Source organism: Aulonocara sp. 'chitande type north' Nkhata Bay, linkage group LG8, assembly GCF_057382095.1.
Source record: "Aulonocara sp. 'chitande type north' Nkhata Bay isolate Kocher_YH1m ecotype deep benthic linkage group LG8, A_spYH_male_GT1.1, whole genome shotgun sequence".
Taxonomy (NCBI): domain Eukaryota; kingdom Metazoa; phylum Chordata; class Actinopteri; order Cichliformes; family Cichlidae; genus Aulonocara; species Aulonocara sp. 'chitande type north' Nkhata Bay.
Genome location: NC_141351.1, coordinates 12,660,187 through 12,686,955, shown reverse-complemented (window position 1 = coordinate 12,686,955; position 26,769 = coordinate 12,660,187). Strand labels below are relative to the sequence as shown.

The 26,769-nt window shown below is 40.0% G+C and overlaps 2 protein-coding genes across 3 annotated transcripts in view; both read left to right on the top strand.

Annotated features, from left to right (window-relative positions):
- The first annotated feature begins 8,947 nt into the window (after window positions 1–8,947).
- On the top strand, window positions 8,948–14,748 carry LOC147323341 (glycylpeptide N-tetradecanoyltransferase 2-like). The gene is made up of 12 exons (XM_086304772.1): window positions 8,948–8,989; window positions 9,097–9,205; window positions 9,415–9,559; window positions 11,025–11,143; window positions 11,309–11,400; window positions 11,982–12,098; window positions 12,233–12,403; window positions 12,620–12,728; window positions 12,842–13,012; window positions 13,158–13,325; window positions 13,701–13,838; window positions 14,580–14,748. The coding sequence occupies exons 1-12, from the start codon at window positions 8,973–8,975 to the stop codon at window positions 14,601–14,603; spliced, it is 1,380 nt and encodes a 459-aa protein (XP_086160898.1). The 5' UTR covers window positions 8,948–8,972; the 3' UTR covers window positions 14,604–14,748.
- Window positions 14,749–17,323: 2,575 nt separating this feature from the next.
- The window catches only part of LOC147323340 (supervillin-like), a 51,943-nt gene continuing 42,497 nt past the window's right edge, over window positions 17,324–26,769 (top strand). Inside the window, exon 1 of one of the 2 annotated variants that reach the window (XM_086303643.1) lies at window positions 17,324–17,458. The gene's annotated coding sequence lies outside the window, so the exon portion shown is untranslated. Of the gene's footprint in view, window positions 17,698–26,769 lie in introns of both variants that reach the window. The other variant, XM_086303644.1, reaches the window with a different exon arrangement.

The window sequence follows — 26,769 nt, the reverse complement described above, 5'->3', positions numbered from 1 at the left end:
GTCAGAAACGCTCTGTGCGGGTAGCAAAGTCGGATCCAACGCACATCCAGGAATCCGTGTGAAAGAAAGGTCTCGCTGCAGCTAGGCTCTCAGGATAGTCAGGCTTTTATTTATATTTGCATTCTGGTGCGTTAAAGCAGCCTCTGTGTCCCGCTTGGATCCTCATTCCGAAAATTCAGATATTTAAATAAAATGGTGAATTGGCTAGTGATGAGGAGCCACTTAGATCCGTAAAATGAGGTTTGATTAAATTAAACTCTTATGAACAGCTATGAACTCTACCTCTCTGCTGATGTGTTCCAAACAAGCAATGTTTTCTACACGTCCAAACTGTGTGCTAACTACCTCACACCGCTGTGTCTGGGATCCGAAAAAAAAAGTTAAAACGCTATACCTTGCGGCAGTTGTGAAGTGCTGAGGAAACTACTGTGTGTCTGATGGGGTGTTTTTATATAGGTGGACTTGGTTTCAGTTGGCCTCTGACATGATAAGATAAAATAAAGGAAACTGATTGTAATGGAACTACAGTGCTGGGATGCTCTTGATAAGGGAGCCTCTTTTATTGTTTTATGACTTGTTTTGCTGACTGTTGAGGGCCTAACTGTAACCAACTCTGTCTAACTGTTGCAGAGTTAAGAATCTGTAGTTTTTAGAAGTAACACAAGAAAAGTTTATTTCTAAAGGAATACCTGTTGTTTGTGGTGCTCTATTTAAAACTATTAGTGTCATGAACCGAAGTTCAGCGCACAAGCTGGACCCAGAAGCAGAGCCAACACACACAGGAGTACGAGAAAATAAACTTTATTTTAACTGAAGGTGTCCCGGGAGGGTAGAAGGAAAACACGCGTGAAACTCGAGAAACCAAGGACCGGGAGATGAGTCGCGCAGGAACGCCGAAAACGGGACTGTGGGAGGCTGCAACAGAAACAGGACAAGAATTATTGGGGCGCGGGGAAATAGCAGCATACGTGGGGGAAGAGTATGAGTCTTACGGTGACAGCGGGGCCGTGGGAGCCGGAGGGAGGGGTGAGGGTCCGCGCTAAATTTGCAAAGTTACTGATTTAAAAATTATATTTTTGAATTTTTAATTGCATGACAAACATACAATAGACTCTTGAGCATATTTATATAGCTAAATACACAATGGTATAACCGTGCTAAATAAAAGAGGCCCAAGTACCAAAGCACTCTAATGCAAGCCTCTAAACTGCATGTTGATAAGTACATGAAGCGTACCTCTACAGCTGAAAACAGATTGTATCCATACTTTGAGGATCTGCTGAATTGTTTTTAATGGCACTTTTTTTTTTTTTTTGATGAACTGCAGATGATGATGAATTCCTCTTTATTGTAGAAACAGTCCCTAAGCTGTTGTTGCTCATACTTACTGAGTTCCCTAGCTACTTCCTTACTATGTCAGTAAACTTTTTGAAAAGGAAGCTGCTGTAGATTTAAAGAAACACCTTAATTGAAGCAAAGGCAAAAAAATTGGAATGAATTTTATGTGACTGTAAAGCCAACAATAAGTGAAAATCCAAAAACGCCTCCAATCCTAATGATCTTCCCCCTCTCTCTCTCTCTCTGTGTGTGTGTGTGTGTGTGTCCTCACAGAAGGAAGGTCACGACAGGAGCTTTTTTCAATCAGTTTTTTACAAGAAGTGTAGCTCATACAATGGTATAAATGTATTATTTGCGATACTTTATAAATATGAACCTCTAAAGATTTTGAGTTCGTGCACATTGTGAATCAAGAATCTAAATATTTGTATCACAATGATTTCTATAAAAGCATTTTGTTTATGGGGATAATGTGACAAATCTTTTGTGACCCTATTAATGATCAATGGTGATTAAAGAGGAACCCTGGCTCTGGACATTTTCATGACAAGTGACAGCGCAGACAACTACTAACGAGAGAACATGTTTTATCATCATAAACACGGTGATAAGACGCATCGTTAAAGCGTCACTTCAGTAATGTTGACTCATGTTTTTAATAATGACTTTAAAACACTAAACTCTAATTTCTGTGGTTATTTTAAGTTTACAGAATATAACATGTGGTAAGACGACGAGTTTTACTTCTCATGTTATGTGTATCTATTTATCATGTATGCTACTTTGCTCTGTGGACTGTAAAATGTTTCATTGTGTTCATGAAATAAACCAGACTTTCACTGTCTGCATCTTTTACTGTTTTTCTGCTTTTGTTCACTCCAAGTTTGACAAAACCTACAGATATCCAGAGTTAACCCACTAACAATGGGGAGCAATCTCAGTGTATTTAGCTGCTTTTTCCCTGAACACAACCAACCGAGAGAAACGCCTGTAGGCCTCACTTTGGTCATTTTGAACGCTGAAGGAGATTTGTTCAATAGACACCTTATACTAGTGTTTCCTGCACTTAATCCATCACTACTATGTTCTATATAAATCCAGATTCCTTTTATAGTTTGCAGTGAAATTTGTTAAACCGTTGCTTAATGGGACAGAAGTACAAGTCGCTCTTTACTAACACATTTGTAGATGAGTTTAATGCTGAACAACACAGCTAGCAGTCTCACACACTCTTTAGGTTTTTCAAGTTATGTGTGTGTGTGTGTAAGGGTTTAGTCTATCAAACCTTACCCTTTTCTCCCCAGTATCACAATAGTATGACTCCCAAAGTACGGCTCAGTAAACAACCTATGAGTCTAAAGACAGAACAGAAAGATACAGTTGGAAGATGAATGATTGCGTTTTTATGATGTGTAGTAAAACGACCCCCTCTTCTTCTTCTCTGTGTTGTTCTTGTGTGTGTGTGTGTGTGTGTGTGTGTGTGCGTGTGTGTGTGTGTGTGTGTGTGTGTGTGTGTGTGTGTGCCTTAGAAGTCAAATAATACATTAGCCATACTTAAAAAAACATCTGAATTTCATTTAGAACTGAGATTCTAAGTTGTAAGGAGGAATCTTATGCACAGCCAGAAACATGTTTCCCCACTTTCACAATGCTGAGGTGCCAAATCCACAACCCCCAACAAATGGTTTATTACACGCAGGTGTGAAGGGCAAGCTTTACTTACACAGCCTCACACACAGTAGATTTTTAAAGTTTTTTTTGGGTACAGTGGTTTAGCCACAGATGCAACATCCACTTTTGATAAAGATCACTCCACCTGTTTATTTCTTAAGAAATTAAGCATCTTTATTAAGCTCTTATTTATACATGTCTACACATTAATAGACACCGTGTGCTCTGAGACATTATAGTCTTCTACTTCTGCTTCCATCGGTTTGCATTTTAAACTCCCGGCCTTTCAGTTTGTTATGAACGACTTTATATCACAAAATGTTAGAAATATAAAGTGAACCATGCGACTTTTTTTTTTTCTGTTTGATGGAAGGACTTAAGACACGAGTTATTTAAACTATTCTAAATGACCGTGTGATGGCCATAGTACTTTATGTGGGCCAAATGTGTTAAGGATAATGTTTATCAATGTAAAATTGCAAAGAATTTGTGGATAGAATATAACATTTTGTAAACAGTTACCTCAGAAGCTGTACTGTCAGCCTTATGTATGTAAGGTAAAACTATCCACAGTACTTCCACTTAAGTAGCTAAACACATAAAGTCACCCTTACCAATAATCCGCTGCTCCTTGAAAAAGTAGCGCAAACAGACAACTGACTGAGCAATGATAAGTAGAGCTACCCGAGGCCGAGACTCAAGCAGAAGAAATTAAAAGTTGTTGTTTTTGTGGCTCGAAAAATTAAAGAAAGTATGTTTAATAATTCAACAAGACCCGCACCTTCAACACATGTACATTCAAATTTTGGAACAGGCTCAACATTGCTGCTGTTCAATAGTTTTTATCCGTTTGAAAAAGTCATTTTACGGCTTTAATGTTTCCAGCTGATAAGGAGAATGAGTGCATTTCAAATGTGCGTCCAAAGGCTTTAAACATCTGCTTTGTCTGTAACGACAGTATCAAACTACAGAGCATTGTTTTTACTAAAATTCAACATTTTCCGATGAAAATTTGGCTACTTTTTTTTTTTTTTCTTTACTGTAACACGCACCTCAATGCCATTTTTAGGATATTCTTGGTGATCACATTTTTTTCATATTTATGCTTTTGGCACTGAGGGTATCTAATACGCATGTTGTCACTGTGTTTGTACTACCAGCTGTGAGGGCTCTGCTTTTGCTTTGAGCAGTCTGTTTTTATTTTGTCTCGTGAGTGTGTGTGTTTTTCAAACGAGATCCTCGTCAGTTTGATTTTGTTACCACAAACTTTGTGTGAAGTTCACAACAGAGGTAAAGAGATTTAAACACCCCAGTTTAAGGAGGCAGGCAGGGGTTGGACCACCTGCACAGGACAGGTGAAGCAGAGAGTGTCGGGGGGAGATGTGCAGCAGAAGCAGAGGGAACATTTTACTAGATGATAAATGGCAGATTTAGATGATTAAGGATTTGTTGACAAGATTAAAAGACACGTCCGTCAGAGTTCAACAACATTACAGTTTGATTAAATAAAAAAGTTTTTAGACTACACAAGGTTCATTTTCTCCTCTGATAGTAATCATATTAAACATGTCAAGAAAGAAAGAGTATAAAGAAAAATAGTAAATGTGTGTCTAATTAAACTCTTCCTGTGAGCCTTACATCATCCTTTAATATGTTTGGTGTTACAAACTTGAAGAAGCACGGAAAAGATCATCAGACATTAATCTAATCAGTTTTCAGCCTTCATTCGTATTGAAAAGTTGAAATCTTCCCTGCTAGACCCAAGTGCAGCGTTTAACACCGTCGGCCAGAACATTTTATTACAGCTATTATTAAATGGAGAGTCCTCTTCACACACTGAGGTTAATTATGAAGCTCCACAGGCTTCTGTGCAAAGACCAGTTCTGTTTACATTATACGTGCTTTAGAAGACATAGCATACCACAGGTCAGCTCAGCAACATTTCGACTTTGGCTTGTTTTTTCTGGTTAACGTTAATTACGTAATTTAGAATTAAAGTTTAGTGTTTTTAGCATTTAGGATGGCCGTGGCGAGTAACTCAAGTGCTGTAAACATTTCATGAAACCTCATCAAAAGTTATCTGAGTTGGAAGGGTGGCTGTTAATAAGCCATTCTTAAGGAAGGAGAACAGAGAAAAATAAGGCTGAGGTGTGCCAAATTACACAAGAAATTGACTGGAAAAAGAAATCAGCTGTAATATGTCTTATGGAGTAATGAATCCAAATTTGAAATATGCATGGAAGAGGTCCGAAGAGAGATACAACAGTGAATGTCTATAGCCGTCTTTAACACAGCGTGGATACTCTACCGTGCTTTGAGGCTGGATTTCAGCCAGTGTTGTTGGAGCTCTTATCCAAATTAATCAAATTATGAATGTAGAAAAGTTCCACCAGATTTTGATCGACCATGTAATACCACGTAGTGTCTGATTGGCTTCAACTTCATTTTTCAGTACGACAATGATCGCAAACATACTGCCAATGTAGTCAAAGTATGCCTGGATGAAACAACGCATCAGTCATGGATTGATCTCTCCAGGGTTCGAACCTCAAGATAATCGAAGCAGTGTGGGATCATCTTGACAGAAAACAAAACAAAAGGCAGCCAGCATCCAAAGAAGAGTCTCGGATGTCTTTCAAGAAGCCTGCAGAACTAAGAAATTACAAGAAAGCTTACCTATTAGAGTTTAAGCTGTGTTGAAGAATGAAAGGCAGCTTTAACTGGACAAAAGGGGAAAAAAATCCCACATTGACAGCTAACTCAAGAGACAAAAAGCATTAGAACTCAAGTCATTACCTTACTTAAGGATAAATAAGTTAATTAATTACATTAATGCATAAGCAGAAAATAACCTACAGTAACTGCTTTGCGATATGGAAGTGCAAAAGACAACTGAAAGGGAGGATAGTTTCTATATATGTGGTTTCTATTAAGGGACAGAGGAACGATAAGAAACGATAAGAAATCAAGGACAAGGAGTGTGGTGTAGATAAGTGAGGAAATCCGATCATTACTACAAATTTAGTTGAAATTTAAATATTTTAACTATGGTGTGTGAGGTGGGCCCCTGGGTGCCTCCTGTGAGGGCTGTCTGTTTTCCACATTCTGCAACGGTAAAATACGACTTAGAGGCGGATATTTGTTTTACTTTATGGGCAACAGTTGTTCTTGCTGTTGACAAAACTCGCCTCATGGTTGACTCTGAGAAAAAAACTCTTTCCCACAGAGGGGAATAAACTTATTTGAATATGAGCTTTTTTTTTAATATCGGATGTTGACTCCTCAGCGTCATCATTTTCTATCTATTGAGAAAACCCATTGTAAAAGTAATGAAGAAAAAAAAAAAACTCTTCCGCCGTCTCACTCCTCCTTGACCCGCGGTGTGTGTGTGTGTGTGTGTGTGTGTGTGTGTGTGTGTGTGTGTGTGTGTGTGTGTGTGTGTGTGTGTGTGAAACAAGATCGCCTGTCGCGGCAATTATGGTTTGTTTTTCAGTCTCTCAAAAGGAAAAGTAGTATTCACTAAGGGATATTTATTCATTTTTTACACATAGGCAGCCTGTAGGTTACAAGCGGATAGAAAGTTCTTCTTTTCATCACAAGCTATGGTGTATCTTAAAGGTTTTTTACAGCGTCTGTATTATAGGAAAATAAAATACTATTGAAATCTCTACAGGAAGTCACTCTTTATTTCCATTACAAACGCCGGTGCAGCTTAAGAAAGTAAAATTACACCCGCTATTGTAAAAAAACAGAGAAAATTGTCATAATATTGAAACAGAATTCAGACTATGAGTTTGCGGAAAACTAGCTGCCGCTCTGTCTCTCTATACAGCACAGAATCAGCTGCTGCATCACCGCTGTGCTTAGGGAACATGACGCATCAGGTCTGAAAATGACTAGACACTTCCGGAGTATTTCCGGTAGGGTCATAAGGTCCGGATCGAGGCCTTCCATAGTAAATATGCTGTATTTGAATATGTCATATTCAAAGCCTTCTTCTTTGGGAGAGCAGATCTCATCGGACACAGGAACGCTGCTGGGCTGCAGAAGGAAATCCATCTTGCGTCTGTGCCTTAGAAATTGTGACGGACTCCACCTCTCTGCTTTTTTATTCTCCTCCAACAGATGGCGCGCTTCCGGAGGTTTCCCCCCTCCCTTCTCAGGATGCAATTCGACACGCTTAGCAACAGATGGCGCGCTTCCGGGGTTCACCCCCCCTTCTCCGGATGCGATTCGTCACGCTCATTACACACTTCCGGGGGGGAGGGGGGAGGTCAAAAGGTCGTGATTAGGGCCATCAATCACTTCGGATTAAATTTTGTCATAAGCTGTATGGGAGTATCTCTCTCATAATTTTATGTAACTATTTGATCTTTTATTTATTTAAAAAACTCAAGTGTAAGAATGACATATTAGATTAATCTTTTTTGAAGTTACAAACCCCTTTTTCTGCTCTCTTACAAAACAATTAAGACTTCCCTTCTCTTCAAAGAAAAAAGGAATAGCTCTCCGTCTTTCCTGGATTAGAACAATCGGTACCTTAATATTTTGTTCTCTGCTGATCTTATATGCAGAGCACAGATCTCTTGATGTGTGTGTTGATGAACATTGTGGTATTTCTAAATTAAATATCAATGATGTGTCAATAATACACATAGTAGGATAATATTATAAATATACCTGTGAAGTCTTGTGTTGGCTACGGAAAAACACAGAGTTCTAGATGAATCTGACGATAGCCTTAAAAAAATTACTTATTAATTAAAATAAATCTGTAGATATTGTGATATTATTATTATTGGAAATTGTTCTGTCAGCCCGGATCAATAGGCTGCATGGATGATTATATAAAAGTTTGCTTATTCATCCCAGAAACTGTTCCTATGCCGGGATTTGGGTTTTATTCAGTTTCATTCAATTCAGTTTTATTTACAGAGCGCCAAATCACAACAACAGATGCCTCAAGGCACTTTTTCTTATAAGGTGAAAACTCAGTAACAACAACAATAACATTCCTTACCACAACATTTCCTTTCATTTAAGGACATTTTTTATTCTGATAAACAAGACATCTGCTCTTTTGCTGCTGCAGCTCATCTGCATCAAGGTTGGATATGCTGTGCATTCAAAGACAATCTTCTGCAGACCTTGGTTGTAACAAGTGGTTATTTGAGTAACTGCTGCCTTCAGCGCAAAGGAGTCTGGTCTGGACCTCCGGCATCAACAAAAGAACTGCCGCTCACTAGTTATTCACTTCAACGACCTTTCTTCCCCATGCTGGTGCTCAGTTTAGACTTCAACAGGTCATTGAGATCATGCTTGCAGGCCTAGATGCACTAAGTTGCATCCATTTGATTGGCTGATAGACATTTGAGTTACAAGCAGTCCAACAGGTGTACCTAATTAATTGGCAAGTGAATGTATTTCAGCCACACTGAGCTCTTATTACTCCCTAGTACTTTAAACTGTAAACTGATGTTACTTTAATATTTTGGTAATATTTGAATTCAATCGCTATCATTTGCTTGTGTGCAGAAAAATCCTCAGTGAGATTATATGGTCAAATTAGCCGTGTTTTCTTACATTGTGCTGAAAAAGCACAAAGATTGTCAAGTCCACAGGAGATATAAAGTTCTGGAAAAGTGCTGAATTTTAAAAGGGCGCCTGTATGGGAACTCTGCAATTAGACAGCCCCAACCAATTAAAACCTCTACCTGGATCAAGCTGCTGTAAGCTTTAATCTACAAGAGGACTCTATTTAGCAGCAGTCTGACATATGAAGACCGTGAGAAGTCATACGTAATTGTCCGTATTGTTCTCGGTTATCTATCCACTGGGTGGGAGCTGGGTTGGGTAACTGAGGCGTCCGCCCTCCTCCCCTCACTGCTTGCAGAGATAAGAGATGAAAAAACCACAAAACACCACCAGTCACCCTCAGCTTAAGGGAGTCACACTTGCTTACAATGGCTGAGTCAAAGTAGTAAGTACAGCAATAAATTCTGTTTTCCATTAACTGAACATCTAAAGTTTCAGTATTGAGTACAGAGGAATATACGGGAACTTTAGGGCATTAAAAATGTCTTTCAGTGATGAGAAGCTGCCAGATGACAAGAATAGTAGCTTTAAGAAGAGCAAAAAGAAGAAAAAGGGGGACGATGCCTGGAGACCACAGGGGCCAAGAGACCCATTCGCCATGGTTTGTTTTTTTGTGCATGGTTGACTGTGATATTCAATATGTTTTGTTTGTGGACTATGAATATTTGGCTGCTGGAAACATTTCGTTTTCAGTGCATTTGTATTCTAGCTGTAGCTGATTTTTCTTTCTTTTTGACGGTCAAACTTTTACTTTCTTAGGTGGGATATTTGCACAATGACCTGTCCTTTCAATGTCCTGTTCTGTACTAGCTGGATGCTTTGCCAGAGAACAAGCAGCAGGAGATCCAGAGAGCCCTTCACCTCTTCTCCTTGGAGCCAGGTCTGCCAAAGACCCTGCAGCAGGCCAAAAAACACACCTACTGCTTTTGGGACACGCAACCTGTCCCTAAACTGGGTAATCCGTCTTTTAGAAAAAGTCTACCTAAGAAAGCACTAATAAAAACACTAAACTTTTTCTTTCGTCTGTCAGCTATAATTCTGGCAGCTGTGGGTTAGCTTAGCTTAGCACAAATAGAAAATTTAAACAAGCTTGTCCAAGTGTCCAAAGATAGCAAAATCTTTATAAACTTTGATTTTAGCAGACTAGACAAACAAGGCATTATAAGAAAGGCGGTTTAATAGTCAAGGTAATTATGGAGCTTTAGCTATCCCAATATGATTAGGTTACTTGTTTCTGTGTCCAGTTTCTATGCTAATCTGTAAGATAACTGGCTATATACAATTAAGGACTTAGTGGAGTCAGAGTCTTGTTCACCAACAGGAAACTCCCGTGGTTGCAAAAATAACTCCAGTTACAAAGGAGTCAATAGGAAAACAATAATTCCATGTACATGAAAGTATAGTGACTGTCTTCTGTTGAGTTCACAGTCACACTTGTAGTTTCAATCCTTACTGAATAGACTGAAATGTTGATTTTTCAAATTATGGCCCATAGCTGAGTCAAAAACAGAGCTATAAGTAAATGAAACTGGCTATACAGAAGGAAGCCTTGCTAATGGTTTCTAGCCCAGCACAGTAAACTGTGCAGTGGTTGTGACATCTGATTGTAATACTGGTTTAATTCCTTTCGGTTCACTCACACTCACTACAGCATTAGTGTGCAGTGTCCTTGGGGTTTTCAGTAAGTTCCACCCTTCACTCATGAGGTCTGGATTTGAAACAAAGATGGAGGGAGCCATAAGCAAGGTTACATGATGGGGTTTTGCTAACCAATATGGGGGGGGGGCTAAGTCTATCTTTTACATACAGCCTGGACTGGCTGCTTACTAAAGTCTGTATACAGAGAAAGAAGTAGTTTTGGACTGTATTGGTGCATTCTTACATTTTACAGCAAAACGTATCACAGCTACACATGTGGATTGTTAGTCGGCAAGATACAGGACCTCTTCTGGAAAACAGTGTTTTTTCTTTTCTTCCACTGTTTCTGGCATCTGTATGATACTGCATTCTCATTATGTGTATGTATATATATATGTGTATATATATATATATATATATATATATATACATACATATATATATATATATATATATATATATATATATATATATATATATATATATATATATATATATATATATATGTATATATATGTATATATATATATATATATATATATATATATATATATATATATACATATATAAAATTTTATGCTCAGCTGACCTTCCTTTTGCTTTTACATATGATAAGAAGTCCTGAAACACTGACTTTGTGTTGACCTTTTGAGAATATATTGTAAGTTTATAGTAGATAGTATAAAAAGTACATTTGTACATCACTCCTTCATTCACTTGTACTGAGAATAGTGTTATCTGAATGTCATTCGATGCAGTCATGTCTATTTCTCTGCCCTCAGGTGACAGCATTACAACTCATGGCCCAATAGTAGAGGGTGAGGCAAGTATCCGGAAGGAGCCCTACTCACTACCTCAGGGCTTCTCCTGGGACACTCTGGACCCGAGCAGCCCTCCAGTGGTAAGTTATTTATTGTAGGTTGTTGTATGCAATAACAGAAAATATATGGCAGTCTTTTGCTAGCATTTCAGAAGTAAAGGACCAACTTCTTAGTGTATGGCTCAGAAAAATCAAATGCTATTTAAAATAAAATGAATCCAATTCAGCGGTTTTCCATCATTTCAGTTGAGAGAACTATGCAGTCTGCTAAATGAGAACTACATGGAAGAAGATGATAACACGACCAGATTTGACTTCTCTCTGGAATATCTGCAGTGGTAAGCTCCGAAAAGATGTAGTGCCTTTTGATGTCTACTTTTTAGCATTAATACCTTTTAAAACCTCTTATCTAATAGAGAAACACACAGACATACACACACATACGGCTCAGGCATACTTCATAGATTTTTACAGATTCACAGCTGGACTCTGCTCTGTGTAATCACAGTGCTTTGCTTTCAGCCTCTGCATTACACCGAATTAAAACACTAAATGTCTTTAAAGGACATTTTTTCCCCAACCTGACCTAACACATCATATCTTTAACAAGCCTCTGCTTTAATGTCGTCACTGCTGTTTTGGTTTTTTTGTTTGGGTTTTTTTTTGGCAGTGATCTCCATAAAGCAGTACCTTCGGGGCTACTAAATATAATAACATTTACTTTGAAATGAATAATTAGCGCTATCTTTCCAGGAATTGGCACAAGTGTTTGGCCCTGAGGTTGAAAAAACTGCTGCATTCATTCAGCCTCTGAATTCACATCATGCTGAGTTCTTTCTTTTTTTTTCAGGGTGTTGTGAACTATGTCTATATGAAATGAGTGTTGTGCTGCAAACAGCATTATTTGTTTTCCCTTAAGGGCTCTACAGCCTCCTAACTGGGTGGCTCACTGGCACTGCGGTGTGAGAGTAGACGCCAATAAGAAGTTAGTCGGCTTCATCGCTGCTGTTCCTGCAGATGTTCGCATTTATGAGATGTGAGTAGCTCATAAATATATGCAAAGATGTGTGTTTGTGTGAAGTCTGATGAGTGATGTCCGCATTCAGAGCACGTAACCGTGGCAATTTCCTCGTGAACATCTCAAAGCTGGGATTCAAAATGTTTCTGCAGGGAGAGGCGGGTGGTACAGGTCAAATTCCTGTGTGTTCATAAGAAGCTCCGCCTCAAGCGAATGACTCCAGTGCTGATCCGAGAGCTCGCCAGACGGGTCAACCAGCAGGGGCTCTGCCAGGCTGTCTACACCACTGGCATAGTACTGCCCACACCAATAAGCTCCTGCAGGTAGTAGCTGCCACACGTAGTTGAGTCACAATTTAAAGGCACGGTGCAAAAGGGAATAAAATCAGCACGTTTTTGTCACGTTGCCATGGATGCCAGACTCTTCCGCCTTTATCTACAATAACTAATTATACATTTAGGTGTTTGTGTATGCTTCACTTAGGTTACATTTCGTGTTTTATTTATGAAGGAATGTCTCTGTCAAATAAATCCTTTTAGACTTTGGCATCGCCCACTTAATCCTCGTAAGCTGATGGAGGTCAACCACCCAGCACTGAGACAGAGCATGAACCTGCAGAGAGCTCTGAAGTTCAACCGCTTACCTGAGGTTAGTCTGTGCCGCCATCTAGAGACAGAAGTTTACTGCTGCATGTTGCTACTGCAGCACTTCTCGAAAGCATTTCTCCTGTTTTCATTCACTTTGCTCAAATTATTTCCAAGGTGACAAAAGTGCAAGGTCTGCGCCCTATGACCAGAGAAGATATCCCGGGGATACATTCACTACTCCAGACAAACTTCTGCAAGTTTCACCTCAGCCCCATCTTATCCCTGCAAGATGTAGAGCATCTGTTGCTGCCGAGGGAGAATGTGATCGACACCTATGTGGTCGAGGTCTGACCTCACTGTATCTCTACTTTAAATTATATCGAAGAAGAAAAAAAAGTTTTTTTCGCTGGGGTTCTTTTTTGGGGGGAATTTAAAATGATATTATGCTGTAGTCATTAAAAATGTATTTGCCTCCTCTCCTCCCACACAGGGTGATAATGGTGCCCTGACAGATATAGTGAGTTTCTATAGCTTCTCCTCGAGAGTGCTGAATCACCCGGTCCACACAAGCCTCAGAGGAGCTCGCCTCCTTTATGTTGTCTCTACTAGAACGAAGCTGGTCGACCTGATGGAGGACACCCTGGTCCTGGCAAAGTCTGTGAGTGTGTCACTGTAAAACCTTAGTTCATATAAAGCATGGGAGCCAGGGATCCTTTACAGAGGCCAAAGTACATCCTCATATTCGTTACCCTAGTCTCTGGTCTCTGGTTGGGTGGTGGCTGGAGCCTATCCCAGCTGTCGTAGGGCAAAAGGTGGAGTAATGCCTAGATAGGTTGCTAGTGTGTTGCAGGGCTAACAATTCACACTCCCATTCACACCTATGACCACTTTATATAACCATTTATCATCTAAAAACTGAATTATGTGCCATTATGTGTCACTCCACTTCATATGCTGTAAGCTATGAAGCTGTGTATAATTGATTTTGTGCATATAATGGTCACGTTATTGTTTTTCATCCCCTCGCTAACAGAAAGGTTGTGACGTCTTCTCTGCCATCGATGTGATGGACAACAAGAGTTTCCTGGAGAAGCTCAAGTTCAGTGTCATTGACCAGAGTGTTCATTACTACTTGTACAACTGGATGTGTCCTAATATGAGCCCAGACAAGGTATTCAGTGCATTAATGTTGCAATCAGTTAAGAGCCATTACTGTCATTTTTTACATTTACATGCAATGGTCCACCACTTTATTGTCTAATCTTGGGTCAAAGCACTGATGAGTTTTGCTTTGGGTCAGATTGTGGGTTCAGTGCATCAACTGTAAAGAAAAGTGGGACAGAAGTCCTCCACGGTGATGTGGAGAAAACCACTACTGCAGGTTATTGCTGCTCAAAGTTGTTCCACATGCTATTTAATCATTGGGTATACATCGTTTTTAACAGGACCCAATGGATTCCAGTGCTTGCAAATGCCTTAAATGCACATTTTTTAGACAACTAAGATTATAGTGAGGACAACGAGAAAATGATGCTACGTCTCACTTGATTTAACACCTTGTTGTATACTTTTTGAATTAGTTCATGGCCTCAAATCAACTTTCAAGACAGGTTTATTATAACATGATGTTTACTTTATAAAGTATAATCCCATTTAGATTAAAATAGACAATAAATGATTCTGGATGTGAATACTTTGTGTTTGACAAGTTGCTACATTATGAGTTGACAGCGTTACCGTTTTTTCACCCGTTTTGTCTTGTCAGGTATAAAAAGTAAATAAATAAAATGGCAATGTCAGAAACTGCTTAAAAATGTTTGCGAGTCCACCCTGTAAGGTTCAGTGTAGGTGTCTCCTGTCCTTGATAACTGTTGCTCATCAGTAATTCATATAATGGACGTGTGCTTCACAGGTTGGCCTTGTGTTCCCAAACTGACCTGCTACTGGACGAGGGCAGAGTGGCAGAGCGGTGAAGCGAGTGAAAGGACTTTCAGGAGACTGGACGTCAAACTGCATCAGTATCAGCAAAGGGGAATTTGGGGTTTCGGGGGGGAAAACTGCAAAACACATGTTTTCAAAAAATCAAGAAGAGGAATAAAGGCTGAATTAAATTTCCAGATGCATTTCTGATTTTTATGGCAGTTATTCATTGGGTCCAGTTTTTTAGTAACAGGGACAAATTGTTTTTGACGTAAAGGAGAATTTGTGCTGTTCAGTAGATAGACCCTGCACATCCTAACACCTGTGTGTGTGTGTGTGTGTGTGTGTGTGTGTGTGTGTGTGTGTGTGTGTGTGTGTGTGCGCGCGCGCACACTCGCAGAAGGGCATGTCGCTGTATTAGTCTATTAGCCTCTGACTAATAGAGGAAACTCATATAACCTGTGATGGCATGACTCTTGTTAGAGTGCAACCAGCACAAAAACATGATTGGAAGACAAAGGCATTAGAGTCACACTCACACACACACACAGTTGTGTTTTCATATCTTTCTGGGGACATCTAATTAACATAATGATATCCCTAGCCACTTACCCTAACACCCTAACCATAAAAAATGAATGCCTGACCCTAATCCTTACCCTAACCATAACCTATTTGTAACACTGACACTAAAACCACATTTTGAGTCTCAAAAATACTTTCAAACTCATGGGGACGTGGACTTTGGCCCCATAAGGGATGTTGGTCCCGACAAGTACAGTAAATTTCCAATTTTTGGTCCCCACAAAGATATGTAAACACAGTACACACACACGCACGTACACAAACCAGTCTGTCTTCTTATCTGCTCTTGCTATTCCCTTTTAGTTTCCAAGTACACCATGACAGGAATGAAGCCATTCAAGTTAAATCTCAACTAGGCATGATTTGTTCCAGAAGTGTGAAAGTGAAACATTAATGAGCATTTCTGGGGGGGTTTCTCTGTAGGGCTAACAGTCAGCAAAGAAGCCAAAGGTAAATGCTGTAAAGTGAACAATGCTCTCACAATCTATAAATCTGTATCTATCACACAGCAGGAAGTTTAGTTTTTTTCTACATCTTAGACATTCTGGAAATCAAGAGCTGACCGTATTGCTTCAGAATAACCTGTTTGTAACCTGTTTGTTATGTTTGATGAAAAAAAGACAAATTACACATATTAAATTTTTGTTTTACTTTCTCTCCTGAATGCAGTACAGTGTAAAAGCTGTTCATTGTACATAGGTTTTAAGCATTCCCTCATTTTTTAAAATATTTTCTGCCTTTACTTGAGAACTACTGCTCAGGTGGCCTTGAATGAAGAAACTGGATTTTTTGTTCTTGCTTTCTGTTTGTTTGTTAAGCCTCGTAACTCCAACCTATGAATCATTTAAGCATAAAGACATACCTAACTCAAGGGACAAACCACAGTTGTGTCTGCACAAAACAACTTAGCAAATACCTTATTTTAAATTGTGTCTTCAAGCACTTTGCTACTAGGAGCCTGTTGCAAAACACATAATTTGTTCCCAGTTCTTTAGTTGAATCTATGAAAAATGCCAATTTTTGCACCAACAAGGTCAAAGCGCTGTTAGCTGTAAACTTGGCATAAACCAGACAAATGGAAGACAAAGGAAGAAACTGCAGGCCTTATAAACCTACATTTCCTTAAGAAAGAGGGGAAAAATCCAGGAAAGACCTGACACAGGACCTGAGAGATGCATCTAGCTCTGCAGCTGTTCAGTCTCAGTGGAAGGGTGGCTGTCAAGAAGCCAGTCTTAAGAAAGAGAAACAGGAAGAAAAAGCTAAGATATGGCACATTACACGATAACTGCACTGAAAATCAGGGGCAAAAGGTCTTACGTGCTCAATCCAAATGAAAAGTTGCCTATGATAGTTCAGTGTGTGGTTAGAATAAAGGTGTTCATTCCAAATTCTGATTTTCAAGCTCTTAAGAGTTTTCAAACTAAGTTCTTGCCTTAGATGCTGTATTACGATGTGTATTTGCACATGTTTTTGCACCTATTTCTCATTTTCCTTGCAAAATATAAAGAAATGAAGGGTTGGTTCATGACTATTTCACAATGCTGTACCTACAGTGCCTTTCAATGAACACCAGGGTGCGCTGCAAGATATCAAAGCGGGCCTTCGCTTAATGAGCAACCAGAGTGCCAGATATAGAACTCACCTGCTTTGCATTATGTGGTTGCATGTGTAACAAAATCTGTAACATATAAGAAGCAGCGACAGTGACACGCAAAGAGAAAGAGGGGAGAGTGTGTTTTTAAAGTGTTGGGTTTGTATACCCCCCACCCCACCCCATTTTTTAGTTTATGGATCGATAAATAGTGTTAAAGCTTTCAGTCCCTCACTAACAGATCATAGACTTTGCCACTGGCTCAATTATTGTTTTTATTTTAATCAGTGCGGTACAATGCGGTGTATCAAGCAGCACAAACAAGAAATGCCCCAATAAGGAATACACATAATGTAGTCATGTAAAGCTTTTGGCATTTACTAAATTTAACTTCTTGGTATATAATTACTTTTATTTTCTTACTGTACACACACAGACACACACACACAGTCATAATTTATACATTACAGCTAGGAAAAGGGGCGTTTACTGGAAAGACGCGAACGCACCGCCGTTTGGTTCCAACCAATCAGAGAAGAGATAGCATTTTAAGTTTGAAGCCACTCGACCTGCTTCCAGTAGCCGCTATCACAGCTTTTTCTCTCTCTGCATACTGACCAGGCAGGACTCCGCCGTGCTGACCCCTCAGTTTCGGTGAAGGGTGGTATGGAGAGCCTATCTGTCTTCTGAAGAAGGCAAGTGCTGACTCATTGCTCACTTTGCTTTCATGCCGTCTGTCGTGCAGGACTCGCTCTTGCCGGTGAAACGCTATCTGACGGCTTGAACTACGTGCTCAGGTTAACGTTAGTGCTGCCACCAAACTTTCCAAAACAGAGCGAGTGTTTGAACAGCTGTATCACAGAGGGTCTCTAATATCTCGACGTGTATGTGGTTGTTTGCTGGCGCGTAAGGAGACCTCCACGGTGGGTCGCAGGTATGTTTACAAGTTAGGGGGTTATTTTTCCCCCCTTTTTTTGTAATGACCGTGTTGTTATGGCGTAACTAACTCCGGTGCTGTCACGCTGGATGTTTGAAGGCATTAGCACAAACTGTACTTCCTGTGAACAATTTGAAGCATTTAATGGCTGTTTGAGGAAATGCTCATCTCTGATAGTCGTGCATTTTTGTATATGGAAAAAAAATGTTGCGCACAAGGATATGATGCATGCATTGGGTCGAAACACTCATTGTAAATCGGCTGTCATCGCCTTTTTCATATTTAGCTTCGTATTTTACTCAGTGTGAGTAAAATGTTGCTTTTTATAACACCAGTTTAAATCTTTCTGGTTAATATTGCACTTGAATACGCATACTACCGGCTTGTTCCCTTTAACTGTTTTCATTGAGCAAAACGACTCCAAACGCTCCTTTCCATCTATAGGTTCCCCCCCCCCCCTTAAGGCAGTTCAAGTGTGACATGTCAAATTGCATGTTAAAGTTAGCTGGTTTTATGCGTCCCCTCACTCTTTTACTTAGGTTTCGGCAAATTAGTCAGCAGAGAGTTGTTGAGCTCACTCTCCACAGAGGGGAACTAACCCTGGGCGCAGTGAGTGAACATTTGAGGCCTGTTCTGCAAAACCACCTGTGAAAACAAAGTGATTAAAAAAAAGACAGAGAGAGAGCGATAAAAATGAAAAGGCTTCAGGGCCCACTGCTGTTACAGTAATGTCACTCCAGCTGGCACATAATAGTTTGGAGCCAGAGTCGTGTTTATCTGTGTCAGAGTACCATGGCTGTGCAAATACTCGCAGACTGCTGGGGAGGTGTGTATGATTGTCTTTGAAGTATGTTTTTCTTTTTTTGATCATATGATTGGGTCTGGTTCTTGTCACATGCCACGAAGCATATTTAAATTCAAAATGTTGTCCTTTTTTTGGTTTTTAATGGAAAGATGACCCTAGAGTTGATTACATTCTGTTCACATGTTTTTCATCTGTCAAAAAGGGTTTGATGTATGATTTCAAGAGTCGCTGTTATTTTTTTCTGAAATTATGAATAGAACTAAAGTTTTTTTTTTTTTTTTTTTTTAGAATCCCAGGGGTACTGTGTTTAAGGCTTGACTGTAATTTTCCCATTGTAAGGCATTTCAGTGGCTTGTGTCACAACAGGCTTCCCAGGACCATCATGAGCCAGCTGGTGTTGAGCAACTCAGGGGAAAAAAAACCCTGATGCCTTGATAAGATGTACTATGTGCTGTGTGTCAGGCGCAGAACAGGATGGCACATGTTAAAGCATTGCTCTTAATCGCTGTTGTAATGGGGCCTGTTTCTCTGTGGGAATAAACCCAACACTGAAAAGGTTGAAATGCTTAGCAGAATCTAAATAAAAGCAAAATGCTTTTCAAATCCCATGAACCCATATCTTATTTACCATAGAACATAGGAAACACATCAAATGTTTATATTGATAAAATGTACTTTTTTGGGGGGGGGGGTACTTTTTGATTTTGAGTCCTATGTTTTGCCAGGTTTACCAGGTATGTCTGATATAGGATTTTACTGGCCTGTTGCTATTTAACCTAATTAGCTGCAAAGTGTTCCTCTAGCTATTTTCTTTATAGCTCCAATTACTTGTCCAGCCATTTGCTGCCTCAATTCTAACTTTTTTGAGACATGTTGATGCAATCAAATTCAAAATGAGCAAATTTCTTTTTTGTAAAATAGCAAAAATGTCTCACATTAAACATGTGATTTTTTTTCTTCTGTTTTTTATTGTGAATAAAATATGGGTTTATGAGACCAGCAAACAATGCATCCTGCTTTTATTTACAGTTCCTCTCTCTCATCTGCATAGTGCTGCCGCACATTACCTGCCTTTTCTTTGAGCCATGCAAAGACCATAAACAAAGAGAGACAGAGACTCCATTGTTGTCAAGCAAAAGTAAGTGTTTTGCAGTGGCATTGGGAGGTATTATCATTCATCCAAACACCTCCTGTCAGTCTTGGGGTGGTAATGGATTGTCCCTGCAGGGATCTTGTTACTCAACACTAGTGGAGAAGTGTGCCGTGGATGAGGGCTTTTGCTGCACAGACTTGTTTGTTTTCTTCTAGAAAACTCAATTCCTGGATCATTGCCATCACAAGAAAACAATAACAAGGTGTACGAGGCTCTTAACCATGGGCCAGTTCCCTGGAATCATCCCGCAGAATCAAAGACCGTGGGACATTGCCCTGCTACTTGGTGGCTGCGCATTTCTTTCCTTGTTCTCTTTTTTTTCTGCTATCAGAGAAATTTCCCTCTTGTTTGCAAGCGACAGATGGGTTGAAGACCTGTCATTAAGGCTTGTTCTGCATTTTTGTGAACACTGTCAAAATTTTTTTTTTGTTTTTTGGTGTTTGCACCTCCGATAGAGTGTTGCTTCGCTCAAAAGTAATTAAGGGATGTTTATTTAAAAAAAATAAAGTAAAATCTGTAAAGTTAGAGCTGTCAGTTGGGCAATGACTGTTTTAACAAGACTCTAAAGGCAAAATACCAAAACAAGCACACCAAGATTTCCACATTAATTTAAAAAAAAAGAAACAACCGACTAAAATCACATTGCTTTGTATTTCAGTTCTCCGAGGAGTCTTTCTGTCTTGTAATTCTTTTAAAGTGATCTTGAGCAATAGTTCTCCAGGTTTTCTGAAGGTCTTCTTGACATTGACTGCTTTTTCACTTATTTTCGGTCCAGTCCTTTCACAGAAATGTTTTCAGAGAAATGTTTTCCTGTTTTTCTTGTTTGCTCTGAATCATTCAAGCATAAAGGCAAAACTCAAGATATGAACCAGTGTTGTGTCTGCTATGAGTAGACACAACACCTTAGAGTTTTAAATTATATCTTTTGGTATTTAGTTTCACTTCAAAGAAGATCGATGTTTTATTTTTAATTTTTATTTTATTTAATCTGTGAAAAATGTCAAAGTTGACACAGTTTAAAATGAATAAAATAGTAATTTTGGAGGCAGCCGACATCCAAAGCAGAACTTTCAATGTCCTTACAATGCTGGCAAACTGTTCCTGAAGACTACTGAAAGAAATTACAGGAAAACTTGTCTAAGAGTTCAGATTCACTCTGTTTTGCTTTGTCTACTGTATTTCCATTTATGTTTGCATATGTTTCCATAAATCATTGCACCTACTTCTTATTTCCCAAGCAAAATATAAGGGAATGACGGGGTGGCTCAAGGCTTTTGCATAATACGGTATGTGTGCAGGTCCTACAAAAAGAAAACTTCACGTAGCCTGACAGTGGTAAAACACTGAATGACTGAAGCATTGTTTTGAACAACAACAAGGACATCAGGAAAGAGGAGGAAGTGTGGAAGAAAACATCAAAAATCAACAAAGCACAAATAGGAAGAAGAGTTAAATTACTTCTTTTGACAGTTTTTGTAACCCTGGCTTCATTTTATTGTTATCTCTATTTTCATACTATCACTTCTAGTTTTTTTTTTTTTGTTTGTTTTTTTTCTGTGGTAGAGGCTTAGCTAACGGGACAACCGGTTATTCCACATATTTATGACAGTGCCCCCAGGTGACTGTCACTACAACTACAACTTGCTGACATGTGTCTCACCAACAGACTACCAGTGCAGTGCTACGTTGGGACCTTAAAACCCACACAGGAAACCACTAGCAGAAAAGTGGTCAATCAAATTCAGTGATTTCAAGACAATGTCCCTGACCTTTATGAATTGGAAAGGTCCCGAATTAAACTTTTGTTAACTTTGAGTCGAGTGAAGTGACAACTACTGAGAGCCCAGGATCCTGATGATTGTCATATGACAGGGTTTTGATACGTTAGTGGAATTTCCGAGATGTCTGGTCGTGACAGAAGCAATGGGTGGCAGGTATGGACATTCCTTGAGTTTGTTGCCACATTGTAATCACAATCTTATGACTGAAGAAGGCTTTACTCACTTCACAATAATATCCCCTTTGACAGGATAAAGTGTACATGTACAGATGGGCACAAACCTCCAGGGCTGAAAAAATTAGGCTGAATGGTGCAGAACAACTGCAGTTCCTCAGGCGGCCACTTGAGGCGGAATCCCACAAGCCAATCAGTCCTCATAGACTCCTGTATTAAACATAATATAACTTGTTTCCAGCCTACTATATAAACGTTTTTCGGTCTCTGTAGCTAATTCGCCCTTTCACACCAGTTGTGCAAACTCGTTGGTTTTTATTCTAACTTAAATTAAATCAACTTGACAGGTACTCGCTGATATAGGTAGTTTTTATCACACTTTATGTAACAGTCTGTCCAAAAGGTCCCCTCAGTTATGGTGAGGGGAATTCTACCGTTTAATTGTGTGGTACTTAGTGCTAATAGATGGGTATCTCTGGCTGTAGTGTGCATACATAGTGCATGGACACAGCTGGCTAACCATGTCAGAAACCAATAACTTTGGGTTCAGGAATAAAATGAAAACAAAACAATGTTCCAGCATCCAAAAGGCTAAAACTAAGAGTTTAAAAGATGACTCTGCCATCTAATTTGAGTGCTAATGTTTTATATGTAAAAGGGAGGGTACCCACTCTGGGCAAGGGACAAGTTGCTCCCCCAAGTGGAGGAATTTAAGTGTCTTGGAGCAGTAATGAGGATGTTGTACTGGTCTGCTGTGATGAAGAGAGAACTGAGTATAAGATGCTATGTCCAAGTGCTTTGGGTAGCATGAGACTGTGGATACGAGTGGCTAAAATAAGGTTCCCCCGTAGTGGGTCTGGGTTCTCCCATAAATATAGGGTGAGGAGTTTGGTCATTCTGGGATTCATTGAAATGAGCCACTTGAAGTGGTCCGGGCACTAGGATGCCTTCTGGATGAGATATTCTGGACAAGTCCTATAAGGGGAGGCCACAGGACAGACCCAAGACATGCCGGAGAGATTATAACTCTCAGCTGTTTTGGGAACGTGTGCAGTGTAAATAAGACAGTTATTAGAGTAGATATTGTTTCACCTGGTCAGTGGAATTTAAGTATACTGAGAATTTCTCAGTCTTTAGCTATAGTGTACTTGAGAAAGTCAGGCACAATTCCACTCAGCCCTGTTGCTCTCCTCTTTCTTGCGCTGACCCATCTTTTCTTCCTCAGCTCTCAGTAGGATTTGATGTCAATTGCACAGCCAAAAAGTTCAGCAGTACAAATATTTATATAAACCAGACGGGATGTGACAGTGTGAGGAATAGGAACTCTACTGGGAAGATGCTAGAGGGTTATCCTTGGGCTAATCTCTACTAAGACATATTTATAAACCTTGCTAGCAGTTAGAGTGGACCGCTTCCAGCTTCAGCGCTAAGATGCAAACTGTATTTGGTCAGCACCACCACCACCGGGACCAACTTCAATAACGACGTCTGTTTAACCAATTTAATATTTGCATGGCACATAAACATATGGTTATACTTCAGGGTTTCGTTTGATTTGCACAAACGCGTAATAGTTTCCATGCGTTGAGGGAGCACAGGGGATTTCTCCGTACTGCCTTTCGCTTTGTTTTTTTAGCTGTCAGAGCCGAATTTCATCTGACACCACCGTCAACTGACAACAAAGCCTCAGAGTAAAATATAAGTGAGGTAGTTAGTGTATCTGCGGTGGTGTTTTTTTTTTTTTTTTTTTTAAATTTAATTTTATTTTTTTCTGTGCTTTTCAGCCAGCGTTTTTATTGCCTTCAAACCCATATGAGTGGCAGATGTTACCATGAAATACCCATGAATAAAACATGCACAGTTATTGGTAAACCATATTTGGGGGGAGTGTTTAAAGGCAGCAATACTTCCTGTTCTGAGCCAAAGTTTGCATGGAGGTTTTTCAAGCTTACAGAGCAAATCCAAATAAGGCCTCTTGTTCATCATATATGCATGTCATATGTGGGGCAGTAGACGTTATGTAAATGTAATTAGCCATAAACTTTGGAATGAACTGCAAAACAGCATTTTTGGAAAATTCGGAGGGGGGGGGGCCTTCACTTTTTTCATGAGCGTTTAATGTCGTATTTCTGCTTTTTCTCCTTACTTGACACATTTTAGTTTGTCTGGCATTAAGTGGTTAATACCACTACTGTTAATACTCTATCTCTCAGCCATGACCCATCCCCCTGCAAGATACTACGCCCCCTTTAACCCTCCACTCACCCCCTGCTCAGTAGCATTCCAGCTGGCCAGATGGTGTCTGCCCTGCACAGTGGACACCACAGAGCTGAGAGGGAGAAACCCCACTGGCAGGATGAGACATTCCACCCCACTAATTCCCCCCCTCAGTCCTCATTTTGCGTCCTCTTTCTCTCTGTTCTTCTTCTCGGTATCTCAGAGGCTGCTATTCTGTGGAAGAACTCTATGCTGATAAGTTGTTGCCAAGCGGAAAAATCTCATTATGGTTTGTCAGGGTCTTCAACTCAGCTGTGAGGAAGAACAACAGCAGAGATAGTTACATGCTCTTATTTCAAATACAGCTATCGAACAGCTGTCTGAAAAGAGAGTGGATTAATTCTCATGTAGTTGAGGTCATGTCATTTTTAGCTACTGAAGTTGCTACTTTAACATGTGCAAACCCATTTATTTGTCAAATGTCCTGCCTCTGGGCAGTTTTTGAATTTAGTTTTGGTTGTGCAACAATATTTGCATTCGATCAAAAGTGGCCTCACAGCAGGAACTACTGATATAAATCGTGGAAGTGCATGCAGAAGAGAAGGAACAATGGATGCAAACATCAGTTCTCCCTCGCTTAACTGACCCAGTAGAGGTTTTTGTAAAATTGAAACGGCTTTTAGTCATTTACTTTTCACATTTTCCATCGTAAGTTGGCAAAACCGATGTGCTGGAAGTGTTGCTGGAGCACTAAAATTCTTTCTGTGTGCCTGCTCTGGGGGTTGTGGCTTTAATTGCAGCTACTATGCTAGATGTATCCCATTTAACAAAAAAAAAACCCCAACATCTGTCTGGGTGTTTGCTTCTGCTGTGCATGTGTGTGTGTTTGTGTGTGTGCACGTATATGATCTCCTGGCTAGATAAAGTAGCATAAACCCCACCCTTCCTTCTCACCGCTGCAGCTTCCATGATTGCAGTATTTTGTTGGAGAGGCAGTGTGTGTGTTTCTCCTCGCCTATCTTCTTCTTCTTTTTTTTTTTTTCTTTTTTCTTGTGTTCCCCTCGTTGCATGTGCACAGTGCATTTGTGTGAGTGTGTTTGCTTGTTTGTTTTTCCCCATATGCAATGCTTAATGGCTTCTCTGAATGGAGGAAAATGGAAAGCTTGGAAGGCTTGGACAAAAATGTAGTCTGTAAATAGAGAAAAAAACACACACTCGCGCTGTCCAGTGTAACTTTGAGGCTTGATTGTGTTTGAATGACATGTAGCCAAATTAAATATTTCCAGGAGGGGAAGCTGCACGCTTTCTTTGTCTTTCTGGTGACATAAGTAGTGCTGCCTGAAGCGGGTCAGTGCATTTCTACAGCACGAGTACCCACAGGGTTGTTATGTCAACTGCTTTTCAGGCTACTGGCTCCAGTCAGCAGGACTTCTGGTAAAAGGGATTTAAGGGACTTTGTGTCTCTGTGAGAAAGAGGGGGGGGAGAGGGGGAGATGGATTAGTCTCAGACCCTGTTGTTTTTTTTGCAGTAGCAGATTTTGTCCTCCTCCCTCTGCTCCTCACCCCCATATCACCAGACTGAGGCCTCTCGGCACCCTGGAAACACATGCCCCACAAAGCCATCACATCCATCCCCCCCTTCCCCACAAAAGCCCATTTTCTCCAGCTTTCTTCCCATCTCCCGTCCTCTTTCCCCACACATTTTCCTGTTGGACCCTCTTGTTTCCGTTCACAATCCCTTTTTTGTATCGTCCTCTGCCCTCCGTACTCTTCTTCTGTCTACAGCTGCTTTTCCTTCCTCTGTCACTTTAACTCCATTTCCCTCTTTTCCCTCACAGATCAAAGGGATAGTTTAGTCATGTGATTGAAGACCCCGTTGCCAAGATAGACAAACACACCCTGCTGTCAGATTGAAACTCTGAAGCGGACTCTATTAGCTGCGACGGGGATGCGAGCAGTTGGAGTTGTGGTTCAAATTTGCCAGTTGTTGCAGGCAGGGCACTTAAACCACCTTAAGTGCTGAAAGATTGCTTTTTAATGAGACACACATTGAACACTCACTATGTGGTTAATTGTTATGTGAGGGTTGCTTAAAAAAAAAAAGTAACACACCCTCCATCTACCGTCCTCCCGGGCCACATCACGGTGCATTTTTTTCCATTTGAAAAACATTGGTTTGATTGCTTGCATGGATCGATATACGTATAAAACATGGGGTTATTGCATTAGGACTAGTGACCTGTGTCTGCTTTCAGTGGAAAGGCACATGACCTGGTTGTAGTCATACACACCCAATGCAACATATTGTATACCAAACAAATCACAGGACTTCTTGTGCTTCCTGTCATTTTTCTGTTGTCGACAGCGGTAGGATGACATGCTGCTTTCTCTGGACATAAAAAGAACACAATAATGGTAAGATCTGATATTACTATATTACTTCTTTGGGTAAGAATATTTTTGTGGACTAACTGTTTTTGTGCCAGTGACTTTTTGACTGCTTTTGAAGTGCAGTGAAGGTGGAAGTTTGTCCTCTCGGGTGTTTGACCTGTGACTCTGCAGCAGAGCTCCTGGTGGGCTAACCAGGCCTAGGGCTTCCTTTACAGATGTTTGTTGGACTTAACTGGGCTAAGGATTTAATATTATTACGTGTCTCTATGTGTGCATGTATCACTTTAACCCTACCCCCCTCATGTTAACACCTGTGGAGAGGAAGTACGATAGAAACCATTGCACAACATACATGAGTCCAAAATGCAGTAGAGACTTGCACACTGAGCTGAGACGTGCATAAATTGGGTACATTTTCTTGAGGGCTGGATGGGTGATGTCACAGTCTCCCTCAGAGGCAGTAAACACTGATCTTTTCTTACTTTTACTGGAATTCATCAGTAAAATTTGGGGATTCACATTAGATGGCCAAATCTCAAAGGAAGGAAT

Coding starts and splice junctions, on each gene's coding strand:
- LOC147323341 (XM_086304772.1), top strand. Junction 12,404..12,619: donor ACACCAATAAGCTCCTGCAG/GTAGTAGCTGCC, acceptor AAATCCTTTTAG/ACTTTGGCATCGCCCACTTA. Junction 12,729..12,841: donor AGTTCAACCGCTTACCTGAG/GTTAGTCTGTGC, acceptor ATTATTTCCAAG/GTGACAAAAGTGCAAGGTCT.